Here is a 21,268-nt window from a genome sequence, read left to right on the forward strand (position 1 = left end):
CTCTCTCCCCTCACCCCCTCCTCTCATCTCCTTCCTTCCTTGCCCTACAGACACCCTCACCACCTTGGTGGGGCTGCCCCGGGCCCTGCTGCCCGCACTGTCCCGCCCGTCCCACTGCCCCACCTGGCACGTTCTCGTGTTCATGCTTCTTGAGGTGTCTGTCCAGGTTGGTCTGCTGCCCGAAACACCGGTTGCACAGATGGCACTTGAAGGGCTTCTCCTTGTTGTGAATGTTCCGGACGTGCCGCTGCAGGTTGGAGGAGATGCTGAAGGAGCGGTCACAGTACTTACACCTGGAAGACACACGCCGGCCTGAGAGGGGGTCCGGCCAGCCGCGGGTGGACATTCGCGGGTCCCCAGGGAGGAAGAGGGCCCAGAAAGAATGCAGTCACTGCTTCAGAGGCCACCACGGGACAGCAAAACCAAGCAGCAGGAGGTGACGGCAAAGAGGGAGGACAGGGCGCTGGGGCCTCTCCCCTACCCTGCAACCCTGCAGGGGCCGGTGCCCACCGCTAGTCCCCCGCAGAACGTTAGGGTTGAAAGATGGCAATAGGGAAGCTGTCCCTAGAAATAGCACTACTTAAAGCAGAGGCATGTTCTCCCTGTTGTCCTGTGGGTTTATCCATGCTCTGGCAGGGGGACCCTCTTCTGCCCCTTCCCACTGGGGATGCAGCGCCAGAACTCCCAGCATCTCCCTCCTCTGGGTCCCCCTGGGGCGTGGTAACCGGAGAGAGAAATGCCCACAGCTGCCTCAAGAGGGCAGCCTTGCACTGTGGGAAAGACGTTGGAGGCCGCTTTCCTGCGTGCTGGGCCAAGATCACTCTGGAGCTCCTGCAACTTTCCTCCCAGGCAGGGTGACGCCCGCCCAGTGAGGGGATTGGGCCTGGCCTTGGGCATGCCCCCGTCTCATTTGGGGCCTCTGCTTGCTTATCCATTGATTGGGGGCTGGAGGCTGCCCTGGATGCTTTTCAGGGTCTTGACTTCACTGACAGTGAGGAGGCCCTGGCTGCTTCCGGTCCAACCACCTCCCCCATGTGGCCCTTCTCGGGTTGAGAGGCGGCCAACCTGCCTGACACATTTGGGAAAATCAAAGACACCCCTCCTTCCAGATGCCTCATTTGCATCTGTTGAGTGTGATCATAGCACCTCAAGTTTATCAGAACTAGACGCTCTACTGCGGGGTGAATGGGGCCCCTGAGATGGGGGCCTTGGGCAGGGCACAGCCCCCATGACAACACTAGTGGCCCCGAAGGCAGGGAGAGAAGGGTATTCTCCCATTTTAGAGGGTGGGGACTGAGCTGGGGACCCCAGCAATAATACGCTGGGAAGCAAGAAAACCAAGTCAGAAAGACAGACAGGGACAGGGCTATTCCTGGATACAGGACACTGCTTAGGGAGGAACTTTCTAACCGCAAGCTCTGCAGACGCCCAGGCGCCACCTTGGGAGGGCAAGTAAAGGCCAAAGAATACTACTGAGAGGTGTTCCTACTGGCTCATACGCCCAACTCGGTGACTGTCAATTGTGCACGTGGGTGGAGTGTGTATGTGTGTGCATGTGTGTATATGTAACCACACACGTAGGTGTGTGTTCATGTGTGCACATCTGTGGGTGTGTGTACACGTGCATAGGGGTGTGTGCACACGTGCACAGGGGTGTGTGCCACGTGCACAGGGGTGTGTGCACGTATGAGTGTGTGTGCATGCAAATATGGGTGTGCACATGACTGGGGGCATGCACCTGTACACACGTGTGTAAGCACACATGTGCATGGATGTGAGCTATGTGTGCACATGTGCGTACATGTACGTACGCAAATATGTGAGCACGTGCGCACATGTACGTATGCAAATATGTGAGCACGTGCACACGTGGGTGCATGTGCACGTACACACATGAATGTGTGGGTGTGCACACGTGGATATGTGTGCGTGTGCGTGTTTGGGTGTGTGCGCATGTGCAGTGGATGCCAGGCCTCCTCCCACGGGTGCTTATCTGGCTCTCGGGGGCACATGAGCACTTGAAAAGTGTCTTTATAAGACCATGGAGACAAACAGCTCCTGCTATTTCCAGGTACGACATGGAGCCCGTCACACACGGTGGCATCCTGGTGGGCAGGTCTTTCAGAGGTAGCATTCTCGTGGCACAGGGTGGGGGGTGTTTGTTCAACCACTGGGGCCAGCCCTCAGTGGGGTGGCCCAAGTGTCTGCTACAGAGCCAGGCTTTGCAGCCCCCAACCCCGACTTGGTGCTGATGGCCCAGTGCCAGGTTGGTGCATCAGTCACGTGCACTCAGTCATGTGGTGGGGATGTGTCTGAAGACATCAGCCCTCCTGCTGCCCAGCACCGCTTGACACCTGGACCAGGGCCAGGCCAGGAGGTGCCATGTTCCACAGCCCTACGGGGCTGCCCTGCTGCCGAGAGAGGGCCTGGCAGAAGTCTGACATTGCAGAGGCCTTGCTGTGCTTCTCTGTGGCAGGGCCCTGGGGGCTCCCTGCCTGGGAGGTTTGACTGCCCATCAGTGCATTCTCAGGGGCCTCCCCCAGGCAGAAGCACTCGGCTCCTGGGGTCACTATGCTTTGTGCCTGAGCCTCCAGAGGGGTTACTACTGGGCCCTTGGCTGCCCTTTTCAAACACCAAGGAGCTTCCAGGAGTCCTTGGAAGGTGAGAATCTCCGTGTTACCACCCCTAGGCCCCCGTCCTCCAATTTGCTTGATAAAATCTGGAAGGTTTGATAACGGGATCAACAGAACAGGGGTGGCCCTGTTAGAAGGGACTCCCTCTTGCCCAGACCCTTTGTCTTGGCTCGGCGGCAGTGCCCACCCCTCTGAGTCTCACTTGGTGCTATTCCTGGGATTCACTCATTCATTCAGTTCACGAAGCTTCTAAATACTGTAACTCAGCTCCTTCCACAGTAGACAGGCAAAGAACGGCTTAGTATTTATAAAATAACTTTCTGGCCACAGCCATGGGTTGCTGTACCGGTCAGCCTCCAGGGGACTGGCCCGGGGCCCTCTCTGCTGGGCCTTGCTGCTCCTCGGCCAGGCGAGCGGCCTCTGGGCATCTGGGCCCCAGGGGGTCTCAGGCTCTCGTGACTGCCCACCTCCAGCAGCATCTTGAGTTCAGACACCTGACTGGGACTCATCATGTCTGCAAAACCGGGGTGGCTGGCGGTTGTGTTCTCTTGGTCTGTGAATGGCAGAGGGCTCCTGGCAGGGGCTTGAGCCATCCAGCTGCTCCTCAGAGGTGCTCGGGACCCTCAGGCCCAGTGCTGCCAACACAAAGGTCTGGAAGGAGGATTTTTACATCCCACAGTGCTCCACTCATGATCCAGACACACCTTTAAACTCACAGACACCCTGATGCTGCCCCGCTGGGCGTTTGTTCAGGAGAGACCCCTGTGTGTGAGGAGGAAGGCCAGGCCCATGCTGGCCTGGCCCAGGTCCAGGAGCACTTGACCCCTCGGGCACACTGCATGCTGGTCTGTCTATCCGTGCACTCACACATACACACTCACAAGCACAGCATTCTGTTCCGAGTGTCTTTGGAAATCCAGGGCCTCTTTGAAAAGCTGCCCTTGGTGGTTCCTGCATGGACCTCCAGCACTGGGATCCCCAGTGAGAAACAGGCAGATAAAGGACTTGTTAACCAAGTCGGAGAAGGGAATGCGTTTGTGGGGCTCCCTCCCTTCTTTTCCCCTCTCCCCCGTCTCTGGGGCCCGGAGCGGGAGGGCAGTGGAGAGGTGGATTCTGTTTGGTCTCTGAGAGCCCTGAATGCTGTCCTCTCCTGGTTTTAATCTAAATAAATGACCCAGACCGAGGAGTCAGTCTGAAATTTAGGGGCACAGTGAGCCCAGGGCTGCGAGGGGCAGAGTTCTCTGCGCAGCTGGGATTTGCTTTGTAAATAAGCTGACAAGTGGCTAGTAAAATTTATGGCTGAGCTACAAAAATATCACACGCCACTGAGCTCATGTGGAATGAGTGAGCAGAGACTGGCCTGTCTGTAGTGCTCCGTGAAGGGCACCCAGGGGACCGGCGGGGGCTGCCTCTGCACAGCCCCGGGGGACCCCGCGGTGGTGGAGATGGCAGCATGGGCTGGGGGAGAGCAAAATGGCCAAGAGCTGGGCTGGCAGCAGAGTCCCCCTGGGGTCTGGTGGGGGCACCACCAGCCATTACAGGGAGAGCTTGTTTTGTCTGTTTTTAAAATGGAAGAAAGACGGCAGCATGAGCAGATCTAAGATCCTGACCATCCCCCCGAGGACACCAAAAAAACTAACTAGGATCCCATGTAAGATCCCTGAGCAGTGAGAATGATTGGTGCTGGACTACTAACCTAAAGGATGGTGGTTCAAACCTACCCAGTGGTGCTGTGGAAGAAACGCCTGGTGATTCACTTCGGTAAAGATTACAGCCAAGAAAACCCTATGGAGCAGTTCTACTATGCATACATGGGGTCACCACGAGTCAGAATCGACTCGACAGCAACACGTTTTTTAAGAATCCTGTATAAAGCAGGGGAAGAAAAAAGAAACCCAACACTAAAAATAAAGCTAAAAAACAAAGAGGACGCGTGTGGGCCGCACACAGCCACTACTGGGAATGGAAACTGCACCCTCTCGGGTGGTCTGGCTTAAGGCAGTGATGGGGAGCCAGGAAGGAAATGAAGGAAGCATGTATGATGCAGACAGACAGGAGGCGCGCATCCTTAGAGCAGGATAAGCAGGTCCTGCCTGAAGCCATAGGATCTGGGGTGAGATCCAGGGCTCCAGGAGGCAGGGTGCTGGAGAGACCGCTAAGCTAAGCTGCAAGGACAGACACAGGGCAGCAGCCCCACCTACCACTCCCAGTTTGACGGTTCTGTCTCTCTAACCCAAATCCCACAGCCCTCCCTACACATTGGAGTCTTCAGATTAAAGAGCGTCATGGAGTGCAACGTCTTCCAGCTTCACTCCAAGATCTCTGACTTGGAAGAAGCTGAGCCTAGGACAGCTCGCCAGCAGGGGATCTGACCTTCCCTCTAGGATACATACTAGTCACATCAAAGGGCCTTTCCTTCTCCCACATCAGGGCTTTGAAACACTTCTGCATAATTTCAGATCATTGCAGGCAAAGGCTTAAAAGGAAGGGGGTTCAAATGCTGTCTGGGGTGACTCTCCAATCATCCAGGCAGCCCCCAGAACAGTTGGCTTTCGAGGTGTCTGCGTCAGCGCAGCCTCTCTGGGGCCATGCAGCAGTGACGCACGTGGGCGCTGGCACCGCCGCCCAGCGAGCAGCTTCCCCCAGCCACACTTGGGATCGCGCTTCTCCTCACGGGCTTCTGGGGAGGATGTTCGTCCTATCCTCTTCCAGCTGAAAATCCTCCCAGTTTTCCAAGCAAGCACAGAAACCACCAGTGATGTCAAAAGGAGAGCTACACGCCCCCAGTTTCTCCTCCCAGACCTGCCTCGAGCCAGACAAAGGCAGGATTTGCAATACAAACTTTCATAACAATTATGGTTACGAAAGCCGAGACTCACAGTTTGGAGCGAGCAGTAGAAATCAATGATAATTAAATTCTTCTAGAAACCGGGCCCAGCCCTTTGGGGGCTCTTAGCATGAAATACTGTCCAGAAGTTGGCTCTCCATTACAGAAACAACACACAGCTCTGGGAGAGGCCAGACCAAGTAAATCTTTTTAAAATTGTCAGTTGCTATATTTTTTTGGGAGGTGTCTGTGTGTTGGGGGGATGGAGGCACTGGGCACAGAACTGGTCAATAGTTGAGCGCTTTCCTTTGCCTGCCAGGGTGGACTTGGTATGGGGATGCTGGTCACCTCTCAGGGTGGGGTTCCAAAGGCAGAGGGGTTGGCGCAGGGTGTGAGAGAAATGGGGACACAGGGCTCCAGGGCCTATCTTATAGTATAGTCACTTCCCAGTGGCCCTGAGCTCTGCCCCGCCTGTGTGGCCAAAGTACAGGAGTGGCCTTAGGCTGTGAACTTACGCCCAGGCGAGGCTCTGCTCGTCCCTGTTAACAGACACACATGCATCTATTTCTAAGTTGGTCTCTGCCATATAAATTAGCATTGCCTCAATTGGCCACACAGTGACTATCCCCTGAGAATCTCAAGTGAAATGCCGACTCCCAGGCCCTCCTGGGAGATCTTATGGGAGGGCTGCGGAGGGCTCACGTGACCTCCCTGTGGCTCAGGCTCCTGTCTCTGAAATGGGCACAATGAAGCCTGTGCCTCGTTGTGGACGTGGATTAGGGGTGGGAGAGCGCACATTCTGATGGCTGCTCACGCCCAGGGGAGCAAGGCAGGAGTGGATACCCCTCTCCCATCCAGAGCCGTCAGGGGACACTGAGAGAATGCCCAGTGTGCCCCACATGAGGACAGGGACCATGTTTGCACGAAGCTCTTTCCCCAGTGTGAACAAGGGGGTGGGGAGCAGCTGTACTGGTTGTGGGGTGAAGGATGGGGTTGGGGCTAAACTGGGGTTCTCTCCTGCACAGACTGCCTTGGGGGTGGGGGGCCTGGCTACTGGTCAACCCGCTTTGACTTGGAGCCCCCACTAATACTCCAGCTGCTCCAGGGCATCCTCCTGTGTGAGCTTTCCGGAGCTTCTGGGCACCTCCTGTCTCCTTGAAACATCCAAAGGAGCAAGATGGCGGTGGGTGAGAAGGGAGAGGCCCTGAGAACCACCAGACCCCAGGTCTCACATGAGTGCCCCGACACCCACCCCTGCTCCCGGGGAGACGACTGCACTCAGCAGGGAGTCTCTGGGGACAGGCCAGAGGAGTGAGCTCACAGTGCCATCCCAGCACCAGGGGCCACATCTCCCCCAAATTGGGCGCCTCCTACCTGTACGGCTGCTCCCCGGTGTGCGTCCGCAGGTGTCTTGTGAGATTGGCTGATCTGGGGAAGATCTTGCCACAGTACCTGGGGGTGGAGGGAGGTGGGAGGGCGAGGGAGATGGTTAGGGTGGATGCAGCCTGCCTCGGACACAGGACACGGAGGGCTTCCCAGCACGGTCTTCCCCATCCAGCATCCAGTGCCCAAGGTTTTACACCTGTACATGGCTGCCCTGGCTGCCGCATTTGAGGCTTCCAAACCTTTCTAGCCCCTGAGGAGCCCTCAGTTTACAGAGAAGCCCACCATGTGCCCTGGGAACAGACAGGGCCAGTCTGCTCGGTCCACTTGGGCCGTGCCCCCAGCAGTGCCTCAGCCCTTCAGCCCAGTGGTGGCTGGAGCTGGCTTGGACCAGATTGGACAGGCTCCCACCAGCTGGCGAGGGTGGCAGGAGTGTCTCTCCTCAATATGGTGGAAATCCATCAGCAAAGGCTGCAAAGATGGCATGATGCCCTCGAAGGGCCCATTAACTGCTGACCAGCAGCCTCTGCAGGCCATCCTGGATTCGAATGCCTGGGTCAAGGCTGCCTTACTTAAGCTCCCAGCCAACAGGGCCTGGTGGGTGGCAGGGGAAGGTCCATCCATTTTGCATATATGCCGAGCTAACCTCGAGCAGATAACGACCCATGTGTTATTGCCATGTTTCACTTTGGCTGTTAAAACCCAAAAAACCCAAATCCATTCAGAAAATGTAGGTTCAAGGGCCTCACCTGCACGTGTACCGCTCCTTGCCCTTCCGGAGGATGGGGTCCGAGAGCGTCGGGGGCGGGGACCGGAAGTTGAAGGGGTGGTGGGGCAGGGGCTGCAGGGAGCTGCTCGAGTCGGCCTTCAGGGCTGCGAAGCTCTCCAGCTTCTCTGTCATGGTTTCGATGGCTGACATCTGTCCACAGGATAGAGAAGAGAGGTTGCCACTGCATTTTGAGAGTGTGGACCACTCCCGTGGGCCCTGGGGGTCCTTTATGATCACACACAGCAGTGGGGATGGGCCAGGACAAGGAGGCCACGCTGGTCCTCAGGAGTTATTGCAACCAGTGGTCTCATGGGGGCTTCCAGGCCGCTGGGCTGGATTCTTTAACTTTCTTATGGCCTGCCCAGCTCTTGTCCTTCCCTGGAACACCCCGGATACAGTCTAAGGTCTAGCCTGTGGGGGCCTGAACTGATCTTCACCAGCCAGTCCCATCACCTGGATTTTATGGGACCTGAGTGACAGGCTGGCGATACTTCTGATGACCGTCTTTATTCTGACCCAGGCCAGCAATGCCCTGTGCCCTGGCCAGCACTCATGATTGGCTAGTTTGGGTTAAACACAGAGTTTTATTTGGATTTTTAAAAAAGTCTTGAACAATTAAGATACCTATCCTGAATTGGAATTGACGGCAGCGGGTTTTATCATGAATCTCAGTTTAAAACACGGATTATAAACCTGAGGTACCAGTGCCTCTTAGTGGCAATGTACTATAATTGCAGACAAAGTACTACAAGGAATTCAACAGCCTCTTTCAGACTAAAAAACACAAAAAAAACCCCCAGCTGCCGTCTAATTAACTCCAACTCATGGCAATTCCATGTGTGCCAGAGTAGAACTGCACTCCATAGGGTATTCGGTGGCTGGCTTTTTGGAAGTAGATCACCAGGCTTTTCTTTCAAGGTGCCTCTGGGTGGACTCAAACCTCCAACATCTTGGTTAGCAGCAGAGTGCGATAACCATTTGAACCACCCAGGAAAGATGTCCCAAATTAAATATTCAAAATAATAATGCCAAAAGGCACATGACACAGTTGATAAGGCGAAAGAAGCCGCGTAGATGGTTTCCTTCAGTCTGGGGTGGGAAGGAATTTAATTGGTTCTAAAAAAAAATTTTAAAGTGTTAAAAAGCAAAGATGTCACTTTAAGGACTAAAGTGTGTCTGACCAAAGTCATGGTGTTTTTTCAGTCACCTCATATGCATGCAAAAGCTGGACAATGAATAAAGAAGACCGAAGAAGAATTCACGCCTTTGAATTATGGTGTTGGTGAAGAATATTGGCTATACCATGGACTGCCAGAAGAACGAACAAATCTGTCTTGGAAGAAGTATCAGAATGCTCCTTAGAAGCAAGGATGGCGAGACTTCGTCTCACATACTTTGGACATGTTATCAGGAGGGATCAGTCCCTGGAGAAGGACATTGTGCTTGGTAAAGTAGGTTAGGGAAAGAGAGGAAGACCCTCAAGGAGATGGATTGACACAGTGGCTGCAACAATAGGCTCAAGTATAGCAATGATTGTGAGAATGGCATGGGACCTAATAATACAATTTAGAGATTGGAAGTGAGGTGAGCTGAGAGGGATCCTATGTTATTGTTAGGTGCCGTCAAGTTGGTTCTGACTCACAGCGACCCTATGTACAAGAGAAGGAAACACTGCCCGGTCCTGTGCCATCCTCCCAGTTGTTGTTATGCTTGAGCCCATTGTTGTGGCCACTGTGTCAATCCATCTCCTTGAGGGTCTTCCTCTCTTTCCCTGATCCTCTACTTTACCAAGCACGACGTCCTTCTCCAGGGACTGGTACCTCCTGGTAACATGTCCAAAGTATGTGAGACAAAGTTTTGCCATCCTTGCTTCTAAGGAGCATTCTGGTTGTACTTCTTCCAAGACAGATTCATTCATTCTTTTGGCGGTCCATGGTATATTCAATATTCTTTGCCAACACCATAATTCAAAGGCATCAATTCTTCTTTGGTCTTCCATATTCATTCATTGTCCAGCTTTCGCATGCATATGATCTGGCTGAAAACACCATGGCTTCGGTCAGGCGCACCTTAGTCTTCAAGGTGATATTTTTGCTTTTCAACACTTTAAAGAGGTCTTTTGCAGCAGATTTGCCCAGTGTAATGCGTCTTTTGATTTCTTGACTGCTGCTTCCATGATTGTTCACTGTGGATCCAAGTAAAATGAAATCCTTGACAATATCAATCTTTTCTCCATTTATCATGATGTTGCTTATTGGTCCAGTTGTGAAGATTTTTGTTTTCTTTATGTTGAGGTGTAATCCATACTGAAGGCCATGGTCTTTGATCTTCACCAGTAAGTGCTTCAAGCCCTCTTCACTTTCAGCAAGCAAGGGTGTGTCATCTGCATAACGCAGGCTGTTGAGTCTTCCTCCAATCCTGATGCTGTGTTCTTCTTCATAAGAGTCCAGTTTCTTGGATCATCTGCTCAGCATACAGATTGAATAGGTATGATGAAAGGATACAAAGCTGATGCACACCTTTCCTGACTTTAAATCAAGCAGTATCTTTTCATTCTGTTTGAATGACTGCCTCTTGATCTATGTACAGATTCCTCATGAGCACAATTAAGGGTTCTGGAATTCCCATTCTTCGCAATGTTATCCATAATTTGTTATGATCCACACAGTCCAATGCCTTTGCACAGTCAATAAAACACAGATAAACATCTTTCTGGTATTCTCTGCTTTCAGCCAGGATCCATCTGACATCAGCAATGATATCTCTGGTTCCGTGTCCTCTTCTGAATCTGGCTTGAATTTCTGGCAGTTCCCTGTCAATACACTGCTGCAGCCGCTTTTGAATGATCTTCAGCAAAATTTTACTTGTGTGTGACATTAATGATATTGTTTGCTAACTTCTGAATTCAGTTGGATCACCTTTCTTGGAAATAGGCATAAATATGGATCTCTTCCAGTCGGTTGGCCCGGTAGCTGTCTTCCAAATTCCTTGGCATAGATGAGTGAGCACTTCCAGTGCTGCATCCGTTTGTTGAAACATCTCAATTGATGTTTCGTCAGCTCCTGGAGCATTGTTTTTCTGCCAACGCCTTCAGTGCAGCTTGGACTTCTTCCTTCGGTACCATGGGTTCCTGATCATATGCTACCTCCTGAAATGGCTGAACGTCAACCAATTCGTTTTGGTATAATGACTCTGTGCATTCCTTCCTTCCATCTTCTTTGGATGTTTCCTGCGTCGTTTAATATTTTCCCCATAGAATCCTTCACTATTGCAACTCGAGGCTTGAATTTTTTCTTCAGTTCTTTCGGCTTGAGAAATGCTGAGCATGTTCTTCCCTCTTGGTTTTCTATCTACAGCTCTTTGCACATGTCATTATAATACTTTGTCTTCTCGAGCTACCCTTTGAAATCTTCTGGTCAGCTCTTTTACTTCATCATTTCTTCCTTTCACTTTAGCTACTTGAAGTTCAAGAGCAAATTTCAGTCTCTTCTGACATCCATTTTGGTCTTTTCTTTCTTTCCTGTCTTTTTAATGACCTCTTGTTTTCTTCAAGTACGATGTCCTTGTACAACTCATCTGGTCTTCAGTCATTAGCGTTCAATGCATCAAATCTATTCTTGAGTTGGTCTCTAAACTCAGGTGGGATATACTCAAGGTCGTACTTTGGCTCTCATGGACTTGTTCTAGTTTTCTTCAGTTTCAGCTTGAACTTGGGAATGAGCAACTGATGGTCTGTTCCACAGTCGGCCTCTGGCCTTGTTCTAACTGATGATACTGAGCTTCTTCATGGTCTCTTTCGACAGATGTAGTCAATTTGATTCCTGCGTGTTCCATCTGGTGAGGTCCATGTGTATAGTCACTGTTTATGTTGGTGAAACAAGGTATTTGCAATGAAGAAGTCGTTGATCTTGAAAAATTCTATCATGTGCTCTCCTGCATCGTTTCTATCACCAACGCATTTTCCAGCTACTGATCCTTCTTCGTTTCCAACTTTTGAATTCCAATCACCAGTAATTATCAATGCTTCCTGATTGCATGTTCAGTCAATTTCAGACTGTAGAAGTTGGTAAAAATCTTCAGTTTCTTCATCTTTGGCATCGTTTCTATCACCAAGGCCATATTTTCCAGCTACTGATCCTTCTTCTTCGTTTCCAACTTTTGAATTCCGATCACCAGTAATTATCAATGCTTCCTGATTGCATGTTCAGTCAATTTCAGACTGTAGAAGTTGGTAAAAATCTTCAGTTTCTTCATCTTTGGCCTTAGTGGTTTGTGCGTAAATTTGAATAATAGCTGTATTAAACAGTCTTCCTTGTAGGCATACAGATATTACCCTATAACTGACAGCGTTGTACTTCAGGACAGATCTTGAAATGTTCTTTTTGATGATGAATGCAATGCCATTCCTCTTCAAGCTGTCATTCCTGACATAGTAGACTATATGATTGTCTGATTCCAAATGGCCAATACCAGTCCATTTCAACTCACTAACGCCTAGGATATCGATCTTTATATGTTCTCTTTCATTTTTGAAGACTTCCAATTTTCCTAGATTCATACTTCGTACATTCCACGTTCTGATTATTAATGGATGTTTGTAGCTGTTTCTTCTCATCTTGAGTCATGCCAGATCAGCAAGTGAAGGTCCGGAAAGCTTGACTCCATTCGCCCCATTAGTGGACTCTACTTTGAGGAGGCAGCTCTTCCCCAGTCGTCTTTTGAGTACTTTCCAACCTGGGGGCGGGGGGGAGTCCATCTTCCAGCACGATATCAGACAATGTTCTGCTGCTATTCATAAGGTTTTCACTGACTAACTCTTTCCAGAATTACATGACCGGGTTCTTCCTAGCCTGTCTTAGTCTGGAAGCTCCGCTGAAACCTGTCCGCCATGGGTGACCATGTTGGCATTTGAATACTGGTGGCATAGCTTCCAGCATCACAGCAACACACAAGCCCCCACAATAGGACAAACTGACAGACACAGCTACATTAAACTCAGGGCACTCAGTCATGGTCCAGTTTTCAGAGAAGTTAGCCTGTGGATTGCACTGGTTGCTAGCAGTTAGTTTGGAAAAATCCTCGAGGAGAATGTTGGGAAGAAAGGGAGGGGGAGGTGTGTGGAAGTGAGGGGCTGTCTTGGACAGCAGGGTCTAGCTAAGGGAGCCCTTAGACCCCTCAAAGAAGAGTCTCCCCTGAGAAGGAATGGGAGCACCACAAACCCCAGACCTTCCCACATGCCAGTGAGTGCATGGGCAATGGCACCCGCCTCGGACAAAGGTCCCCAGGGCCTCTTCCCCTGGTTCCTCCAACCACTCAGAAGCTGGGAGCCACTGGCCTGGGGGGAGGGGCCCTTTTGAGACTGCCTGAGAGACAGGCTGGCCCGGGCGTCTCCATCCTGGGCATCCAGAGTCTGCCCCTGCCGCCGGAGATGCCAAGGGAGATGTGGGATTGGTTATTTCCATCTCAGCAGGCAGAGCCCTAATCAGAATCCCAGACGGTGTGACCCTCCGAGCACTCAGGCGAAGCCGAAAGCTGCCCCGCTGAAGTGGCACGGCTTGGTGACAGTAGAAGGGGATGCAACTGAAGGAGCTGGGCAGGTTTCATAGCCTGCTCTACAGAGCACCACCTCCTCTTGGAAAACAGAAGCTGCATCCCTAAAAGGGAGGCCGCCGTGGGCGTGCCTGGCCTGTGTGGCTCCTGCGGGGCCAGGGGAGTGGGGGCTGAAACGGAGGAGCTTTCATTATTGGGGGTGGGTGTCTCAGCGAGTCCCGGTCACTTAGCCATCATCAGCGTACCTGGCCTAACCTTGGCGGGGCCTCTTCCCCAGGCACTAGTCAGAGGCACTGATGAGGGGAGCAGGTGCTGGGAGGAGGGATTTTTACCAATTCCAGCAGAGGCCACAGCTGCTCCAGTGCCAGGGACATCTTGCTATTCAGGGAACTACTGATTGGTTACAATGAAATAATCTGGAAATTTATTACAGCCAAAAGCTGGAGCCAACTCAGTGCCCATCAACATATGAGGGAGGAATATCCATACAGTGGACTATTTCTCACTCACAGAGGAATGAAGTTCCGATACACGCTACAACATGGATACACCTGGAGAATGTGATGCTGAGTGACCTCACTTATGTAAAATGCACAGAGTAGTTAAATCCACTGAGACAAAAGACTGGTGGTTACCAGGGGGTTGGGAGGAAGAAGAATGGGGAGTTAAAAGAGATGTACACTGAAAATCGGGGAACTTTATCATACGTAAGTGATACCTCATTAAGTTCACTGAAAGAAAGGAAGGAAGAAAGACTGTTACAGAGTTCACGAGTGGGAAGTGTGGTTGGTTGTAATCACCAAGGCCTCCTCTGACCCCCAGGCTGCCCTCAGGGCCTTGGCTCCACATCATCAACCTGGGGAGGCAAGCCTCCCTTTCACTGGAGCACAGGATGCTCCCCATGAAGGCTGCCACCTGTCTATCCTTGCTGGTAGACAGGTGGAAACTGACTCATGCCCACAGCAGCTGTCCAGCCCCTCACCGGCTCCTCCATGGCCTGGCTGATGGGTCTCCAGGGTGGCTCTGAGGTCCCAGGCACAGAGACCCCCCTGCCTGAGAAGTCCCAGCCTTGGAACACCTTGGCATTCTCCACCCCACCAAGACTCCCCAGGACCCCCAGGGGGTGAGGGGCCGAGCCAGGGCAGGAGCCCTCACCCTGTACCATGAAGGTTGCACAGCTGAGCTGAGGTGTCTGGGCCTCGTCCCGCCTGGCCGGTTAGTGTCTGCACAGGCTCGGCCCTTGTACTTTGTGGATGCTGTTAGCCCTCAGCGCTGGCTGGACTGGGGACTATCGAGTGTGGACATGGCTTTCCCTGCTCTCCTCCTGGCTCTGGGCCACCGGGTGGGCAGGGGGTGGCGGGAGGGACAATGGGCAGCCGGCCCTGCCAGGCCTCCCTTCCTTGGCCTGCCCACCAGGGACTGGGTCTTACCGGCTGATGTCCCCGCCATTCTCACTCTCACAAATGCAGGATGTGCTGGCCGGCTTGTCAGCCTCTCCAGCCCGTCCGAGGAAAATCGGGGGAAGTTATTAAACGAACCCGAGGCCCAGCGAAACAATGGCCAGCGCTAAGTTTAGCTGTGAACCAGGCAGGGCGTGGGGTTCACAGCAGCGGGTGTTTGTCCGCAGTAGGGACACCGGGAAGGAGAACAATGTCCTCGTCTGGAGTCACACTAGGGCCCTGGAGCCCCCGGCTAGGATGGGGGGTGGGGGCAGCAGCCAGTGACTCCCAGGAGGGAGGCCTCAGGCAATGAGGACAGGTGGGTACAGGGGGGTGGGGCACGGGGAGACTCTGAGAGACCCCCTGCCCTGCGGACCCCCCAGGCCATTCTCTTTCCCAGACTCCCACTCCACCCTGAGCCATGGTGGAGGGGTGCTTGCCTCCGGGGGACCATGTCCCTGGGGACCCTGTTTCTATGGAGGATCAGTCCCTTTCCCTTCTCTTCTGCTTCCTGCCTCCTCATCCCCCTGCTCTGCCCACCCCTACACTCAGCCTCCCCTTCTGGTCTTTTCAACTAAACCCACCCAAGTCTCCCCCACCCCAGAAAAGGCTTCTGTGCTCCCAGGCCCTCCTGGGCTGCTCCCACGTCTCTTCTCCCTTTACTTCAAAATCCTTCCATTCACTCCACCTGAGCTTCTGTCTCTCCAACCCACGCAAATTCCTCCCTCCCTCCTTTTCTCCTTCTCTCTTTCCCTTTTTCCTCCTTCCTTTTCCTCCTTCTTTCCTTCGACTAGCTGATGCCGTCGAGTCGACTCTGACTCATGGCGACCCCATGTGTGTGAGAGTAGAACTATGCTCCATAGAGTTTTCAGTGGCTGATTGTTCCGAAGATCTCCAGGCTTTTCTTCTGAGGTGCCTCTGGGTGGACTCAAACCTCCAACCCTTCAGTTAGAAGCTGAGTGTGTTCACTGTTTACACCACCCAGGGTCTCCAATGCTTCCTCCCGTCAGGCTCTGTGCCAGCCCCTCTCTGTCCCTGCCCCTGAGAAGCTGACATTAGGAGCTGTCCTCCCCCTCTCCCCGCCTCCTCAGGTCCCCGTGGTGAAACACTCCCTCCTCTGACTGCCAACCCCCAGCTCCTTCTTGGTGTTTCTCACTCACTGCTCCCCTCTCCCACGGACTCCCAGAACACTGGGGTTCCTGGGGTCTGTCTGGTCCCTCATCTCAGCCTTCCCTCACCCTTTCCACGTGGTGCTCTCATATACTAGATTTCCAGCACAACTGGCACATCTAATGGCGCAGCAATGTCCCCAGATGAACAGTGCCCGGACCCCGCCAAGTCTCTCTGTGTGAACGGAACCCGGCCTGCACTCCTCTCCCCACTCCCCTGTGACACATCCTCTCCTCACCAGGTACAGGAGGCCACCCACTGGGTCTCCTTCCCGCCCTCTGGGACCCTGAAAGGCAACCCCTTGCCTCTGGGTGGACCCCTTAGCTGGGGTGACCCCACATCCAGCAGAGGGACCTGCCAGCTGGTGTGTCTGGGCCTCTACGCGGAGGGAGTGGGCTGGGCCACCTGGGCGGGCTGCCGGCCACCTGTGGCTTATGTTTATGTTAAATGAATTAAAATGAGATAAAACTAGGGATGCCGCTTCTCCATCACCAGGCCCGTTTCCAGGGGCTCCCAGCTACAGTGCAGGTGGAGAGCCCCTGACACTGGACACTGGGCAGAGAACCCTCTCCATTGCAGAACCTTCCATTGGGCAGTCCTGGTCCAGAGTGTCGGGCCACAGCGGGTGAACCCTTAGAGGCTGGGGTCTTCACTGCCTCCAGAGAGACCCCTGGTTCCTCCCTGCCCCAAGTCCTCCCAATCCACCCGTCAACTCCAGCCTCCCAGTGGCCCCTGGAGTTGGCTGGTGGAGAATCCTCCTTTGCATTTGCCCTACAGAAGCTGGGCCTGGAGTGCTCAGGGCTGCCCTGTCTGAGGCCTGCCTCTGGGTGTGGCCTAGCCTTGGCAGAGACTTGGGGCCCCTGACCCCCGCCACAGAGCTCCCTGCCCTGTGTCTGGAAGCCTGGGCTGGGCCTGGGGTTGTGAGGACCTCAAGGGCCACTGTTGTGGATTGAATTGTGTCCCTTAAAATGTGTTGGAATTCTAAGCCCTGTATCTGTGGGTGTGATTCCATTTGGAAACGGTTTTCTTTGTTATGCTAATGAGACCATATCAGTGTAGAGTGGGTCCTAAACCTAATCACTGCTGAGATATAAGGAGCAGCACAGACACAGAGAGGCGCAAGTGGACACGGGGAAGACAGATGCTATCAGAAGACGCTGGAGGCAGATACATCTACAAGTCCAGGGACGCCAAGGATTGCGAGCTACTAGAATCTGAAATAGACAAGAAAGGACCTCTCCCTATAGCCACATGCTGAATTCAGACTTCTAGCCTCCTGAGCTGTGAGAAAATAAACCTATGTTCTTTAAAACCACCCACTTGTGTTTCTGTTATACTGGAGTACTAGGGGACTGAAATGCCCTCCTCCCCTTCCCGCCCTCTGTGAGTTACCTGGGGGTGGAACAGCAGTGGGGAAGGCCGCAGGTACTTCTCCTTGAGGACGCCCACAGGGTCGGTCACCTTCCGCTTTTCTACCCTGCTGGACAACAACACAGAGGGTTACGTACCCTACTGAGCTGCTCCAGTGCTGAGCAGGGAGAGCCCGCTGGTCACCCGCCAGTCTGTGTCCTGGCATAGGTGACGGCGTGGAGGTCTTGCCTTGGCAGTCCTGCCTTCTGTGGCTCCAACTCCCACCCAATGCCTCTGCTGGGCATGAGGATGTCCATGGCCTGGCCTTACCACTTACCCAGGAGTGTCCTCCAAGCTGCACCCTCCTCTCCTGCCCCCAGAAACACTCTCACTCATTGCTTCCCCTCATGTTGCCCTGCCAGTGACCACGTCCAACTCTAGCCCCACTTCAAGTCCCACCCACATTTCCCCGGAGCACCCCGGCTGTTGGCATTTGTGCCATGTAATGATTCGTGATGCTGGCAGTTCTAGAATCTTCTCTGAAGGCTCCAGGTGCATCAGCCTTATGCTGAGGAGTCCATCAGCTCTGCATGGGCAGGGGCTTCATCTCCTCCTTTCTGGGCCCTCTGGGATTACCCACAGCAGAGCACAGAGCAGCAGGAGGCTTCACAAGAGAAAGCCAGCAAGATGCCCTTCACCTGACGTCTTGGGAATGGGCCCCCGCCCGCTTGTGTTGGTAGACACAAGTGACCTTGTTGGTAGACACAAGTGACCCAAAGGTTTCTGTCTTGAAGAAGTCACCGAGGACCCCCACAGTCACCAGGCCACCTTCTCCCTAAAAACTCGCCATGACTACTGCAGACTACGATTCTAGAATCTTCCCACAATGTCAACAACTCTGGTGTGATGGTTAAGATTGTGTCAACTTGGCTGGGCCATGATTCTCAGTATTTATATGTGATCACTCCCATGATTCAATCTGCTGTGAGTAGCCAATCAGTTGAAAGGGGGTTTCCTTGGGGGTGTGGCCTCCATCTGAATATAAGCAGATGTTCTGGCTTTTTGCTCACTCTGGATCCTCCAGCTGCCTTCTGCTCATCTGACCTCCGGTTCTTGGGACTTGAGCTATCAGCTTATCTGCCGATCTTGGGATTCGTCAATCTTTACAGCCTGTGAGCAGAGCCCTGCTTTCAGACCTGCCAATCTTTGGTTCACCAGCCCCTGTGGCTACGTGAATCGGGAGAAGTCTCTATCCTGATCCATGGACTTGGGACAGTCCAGCCTCTACAACTACATGAACTGTTTCTTTGATATAAATCTCTCTCTATATATATTTATATGCTTTACTGGTTTTGTTTCTGCAGAGAACCCAGCCTAAGACATCTGGTAATCACAAACCAAACCCCCAGTGGCAGATGGAGGTGGTGGTTGGGTAAAACCACTGATTCCCTCATGGAGCCAGAGACTCTGACAACGGACCTCTCTCTGTGTTGCCCTCCTCCATCTGCCCGGTCTCTTTTGTCCCCAGCCTGGGGCTGAGATTCACCAAGTACCATTTATTAGTCTCTTTTGAAAGGTTGGTGTTCCAATCCACCCAGTGGTGCTGCAGAAGAAAGGCCTATCGATCTGCTTCTGTAAAATTACAGCCACTCAACACCCTATGGAACACAGTTCTACCCTGACACACATGGGGTCCCTATGAGTCAGAGTTTTTCCTAGCAAAGCAGATGCTCAGGTCACACCTGCCACCTCTCCACAACAGACACACCCCTTGTGGATTCTGTTTTGTTCACTCAAGGTCCTCGTTCAGCCTCAAAGCTCGACTCTTTGCTTCTCTGCCCTCAGCAATCAGAGCAGGAAGCCGGGAGGTAGCAGGGGCATTGGCAGGAGCAGGAAGGTGGGATGATGGCCAGGAGAGAGAAGGAGCCTCCGAGGCCCAACACAGCCAGCCCAGGTGCAGGTGGGCGGTAACCCGGTAGAGAACCCTGCCCTGTCCAGGAGGAGAGGGTACAGGGGGCCAGGGAAGAAGGGAGGGGATCGGGTGTCGAGCTGTCGGAAGATTTCCTTCCTGAAGGAACAAAATCACCAACACAACTTTGGCTATTGAAGAGGTCGGTCTCAGCTACATGGGAAATTCACTGGTGAGGCCTCTGGCTTGGAAGAGCATGAAGGGGCAGCTCAAGGCTGGGCAGGGCGCAGTCAGCCTTTAAGCAATGTGTCTATGGAAGGGGACCCAGGGCCCATGGGTGGTGGTGGGAGAAGGGGGCTGGGCTCAAGGTGGAAAGATGTACCCGGCCCTCTGGTTTCCGGTCTTGGGGTGCTTTAGGGGCTGTGGAAGGGGGGGGGTGGATTTAAGTCCACAGATGCAAGATGCCTGCTCCAAGCGGAATGACAGACCTTCATCCTAAGGAGCTCAGATGTGGCTGGGTGGCTGGGCCGGCCGATGTCATGTGAGGGACGGTACATGTCTTCCCTGTCATGCAGAAGGTTGAGGTGTACCAGCCCCAGGTATGTCTCCCTGTCCTTTCCTGACCTCCAAGTCTACGTAGCGTCCCTGCCAGCATGGCCTGAGTGGCTACAGTGAGCAGTCCCGGCGAGCCCGCAGTGGACAGGGCAGGTTTTGTCAAGACCTTAAGTTCTCAGTGTTTGTCACCACGTGACCCACCTATCCTGACAGGGACAGCAGTTGTGTGATGGGAGGGGGTGAGGGGGGCTCACGCGTTGGGCAGCCAGGCAGGTTGAAGCTTAGGGCCCCTCTGACCTGGGGGTAGAGGGTCTCAGTCTTTGTTTAGGCTCACCCTGTGGGGGAGAGGTCTGTGGGGCCAGCTGGGAGTCACCCTCAGGACCCAGGCACAGAGGGGGCGTGATGTTGGGGGGCCTGTCCCCTCCCTGGAAGCCTAGCATGTTCATGGGCGATTATAACCTCCCTGCCTTCACGGACCTGGAGAGAAAGACTCACAGCAGCACAGGCTCCTGCTTATCTTGATGGGGCTGGGGAAGGAGAGGAGGCCGTTTGGAATGGCTCACCTTGGGCTGTCTGCTCTTGTTTGCTGACAGTGAGCTTCTCCTTGGAGTCAGCCTGCAACAAAGGCAGAGCCCAGAGTGCCCCTAGCATTGGCGGGCTGGATCCTGGGGAAACAGCCAGGAGCGCCAGGTCTCAGCAGGTTCTCCACAGGGCCGGGGGAGGCCAGGGCCTTTGAGGCCCTGGAGCCGGGTCCCAGCTCTGGCCTGACCTCTGACCTCTGACCCCCTGCAGCTTTCAGGACATCATGGCCAAAGCCCTAAACAGGGCCGGAGAAGAATCTTCCCAAACAGGGGAGAGGGGCAAAGTGTGGGCCAGGGAGGACTGGACAGGGACATGGAGAGAAGGGGGCTGGGGGCCGCCAGAGGGATGGAGTGGAAGCAAGGTGAAGCAGAAGATCTTGCATGCCTGCAGGCTCTGACTGTGAGACCTGACTGGAAGGTTCCATCGTTTGGGTCCCTCATCACCCTTATCTGGTCCTCTGAACCCAGGCTGCACGTCGCATTGGGGGAGTGGCTGGACACCTCCTCCTCACACCACAGCTGTCTCCTGGCTTTGCTGGAGCTTCCAGAGACTCTGTTTTCATTGGTAAGTGTTCCCCTGAGCCCCTGGTGGCCACGCTGGTCCCAGAATGCCAGATGGAGGCAGTCCCGGTCAGTGCACAGTCGTCCCCTCTGGCGCCATTTCGGTCACTTTCTCAAGCACCTCTGTGTTTGTAAAGACACACCAATGAGGCATTTTCCATGTTGCCCAGGATGACAGTGCCAGGGCCCTCGCAGGAAATACGGCCTGGCAGCAGACATAGGCATGGCTTAAAATCAGAAAAAGGTGTATGGCAGGACTGTATCATTCTACCTTACTTATTCAATCCGTATGCTGAACAAATACTCTGAGAAGCTGGACTATACAAAGAAGAATGGAGCATCAAGATCGGAGGAAGACTCATTAACAGCTTGCGTTATGCAGATGACACAACCTTACTTGCTGACAGTGAAGAGGATTTGAAGCTCTAACTGATGAAGATCAAAGACCATAGCCTTCAGTATGGATTACACTTCAACATAAAGAAAACAAAAATCCTCACAACTGGACCAGTAAGCAACATCATGATAAATGGAGAAAAGA

The 21,268-nt window shown here is 53.3% G+C and overlaps 1 protein-coding gene across 1 annotated transcript in view; it reads right to left on the reverse strand.

Moving 5' to 3' along the window:
• PRDM16 (PR/SET domain 16) overlaps positions 1-21,268 on the reverse strand; it is a 448,451-nt gene that overhangs the window by 6,818 nt on the left and 420,365 nt on the right. The window contains exons 10-13 of the mRNA XM_004384316.1: positions 17,164-17,251; positions 7,593-7,762; positions 6,835-6,912; positions 124-293 (exon numbers count right to left, since the gene is read on the reverse strand). Coding sequence (XP_004384373.1) covers positions 124-293; positions 6,835-6,912; positions 7,593-7,762; positions 17,164-17,251 — 506 coding nt within the window. The remainder of the gene's footprint in view (positions 1-123; positions 294-6,834; positions 6,913-7,592; positions 7,763-17,163; positions 17,252-21,268) is intronic.

The sequence above is a fragment of the Trichechus manatus genome, unplaced genomic scaffold (genome assembly GCF_000243295.1).
Source record: "Trichechus manatus latirostris isolate Lorelei unplaced genomic scaffold, TriManLat1.0 scaffold00122, whole genome shotgun sequence".
NCBI classification, from domain to species: Eukaryota; Metazoa; Chordata; class Mammalia; order Sirenia; family Trichechidae; genus Trichechus; species Trichechus manatus.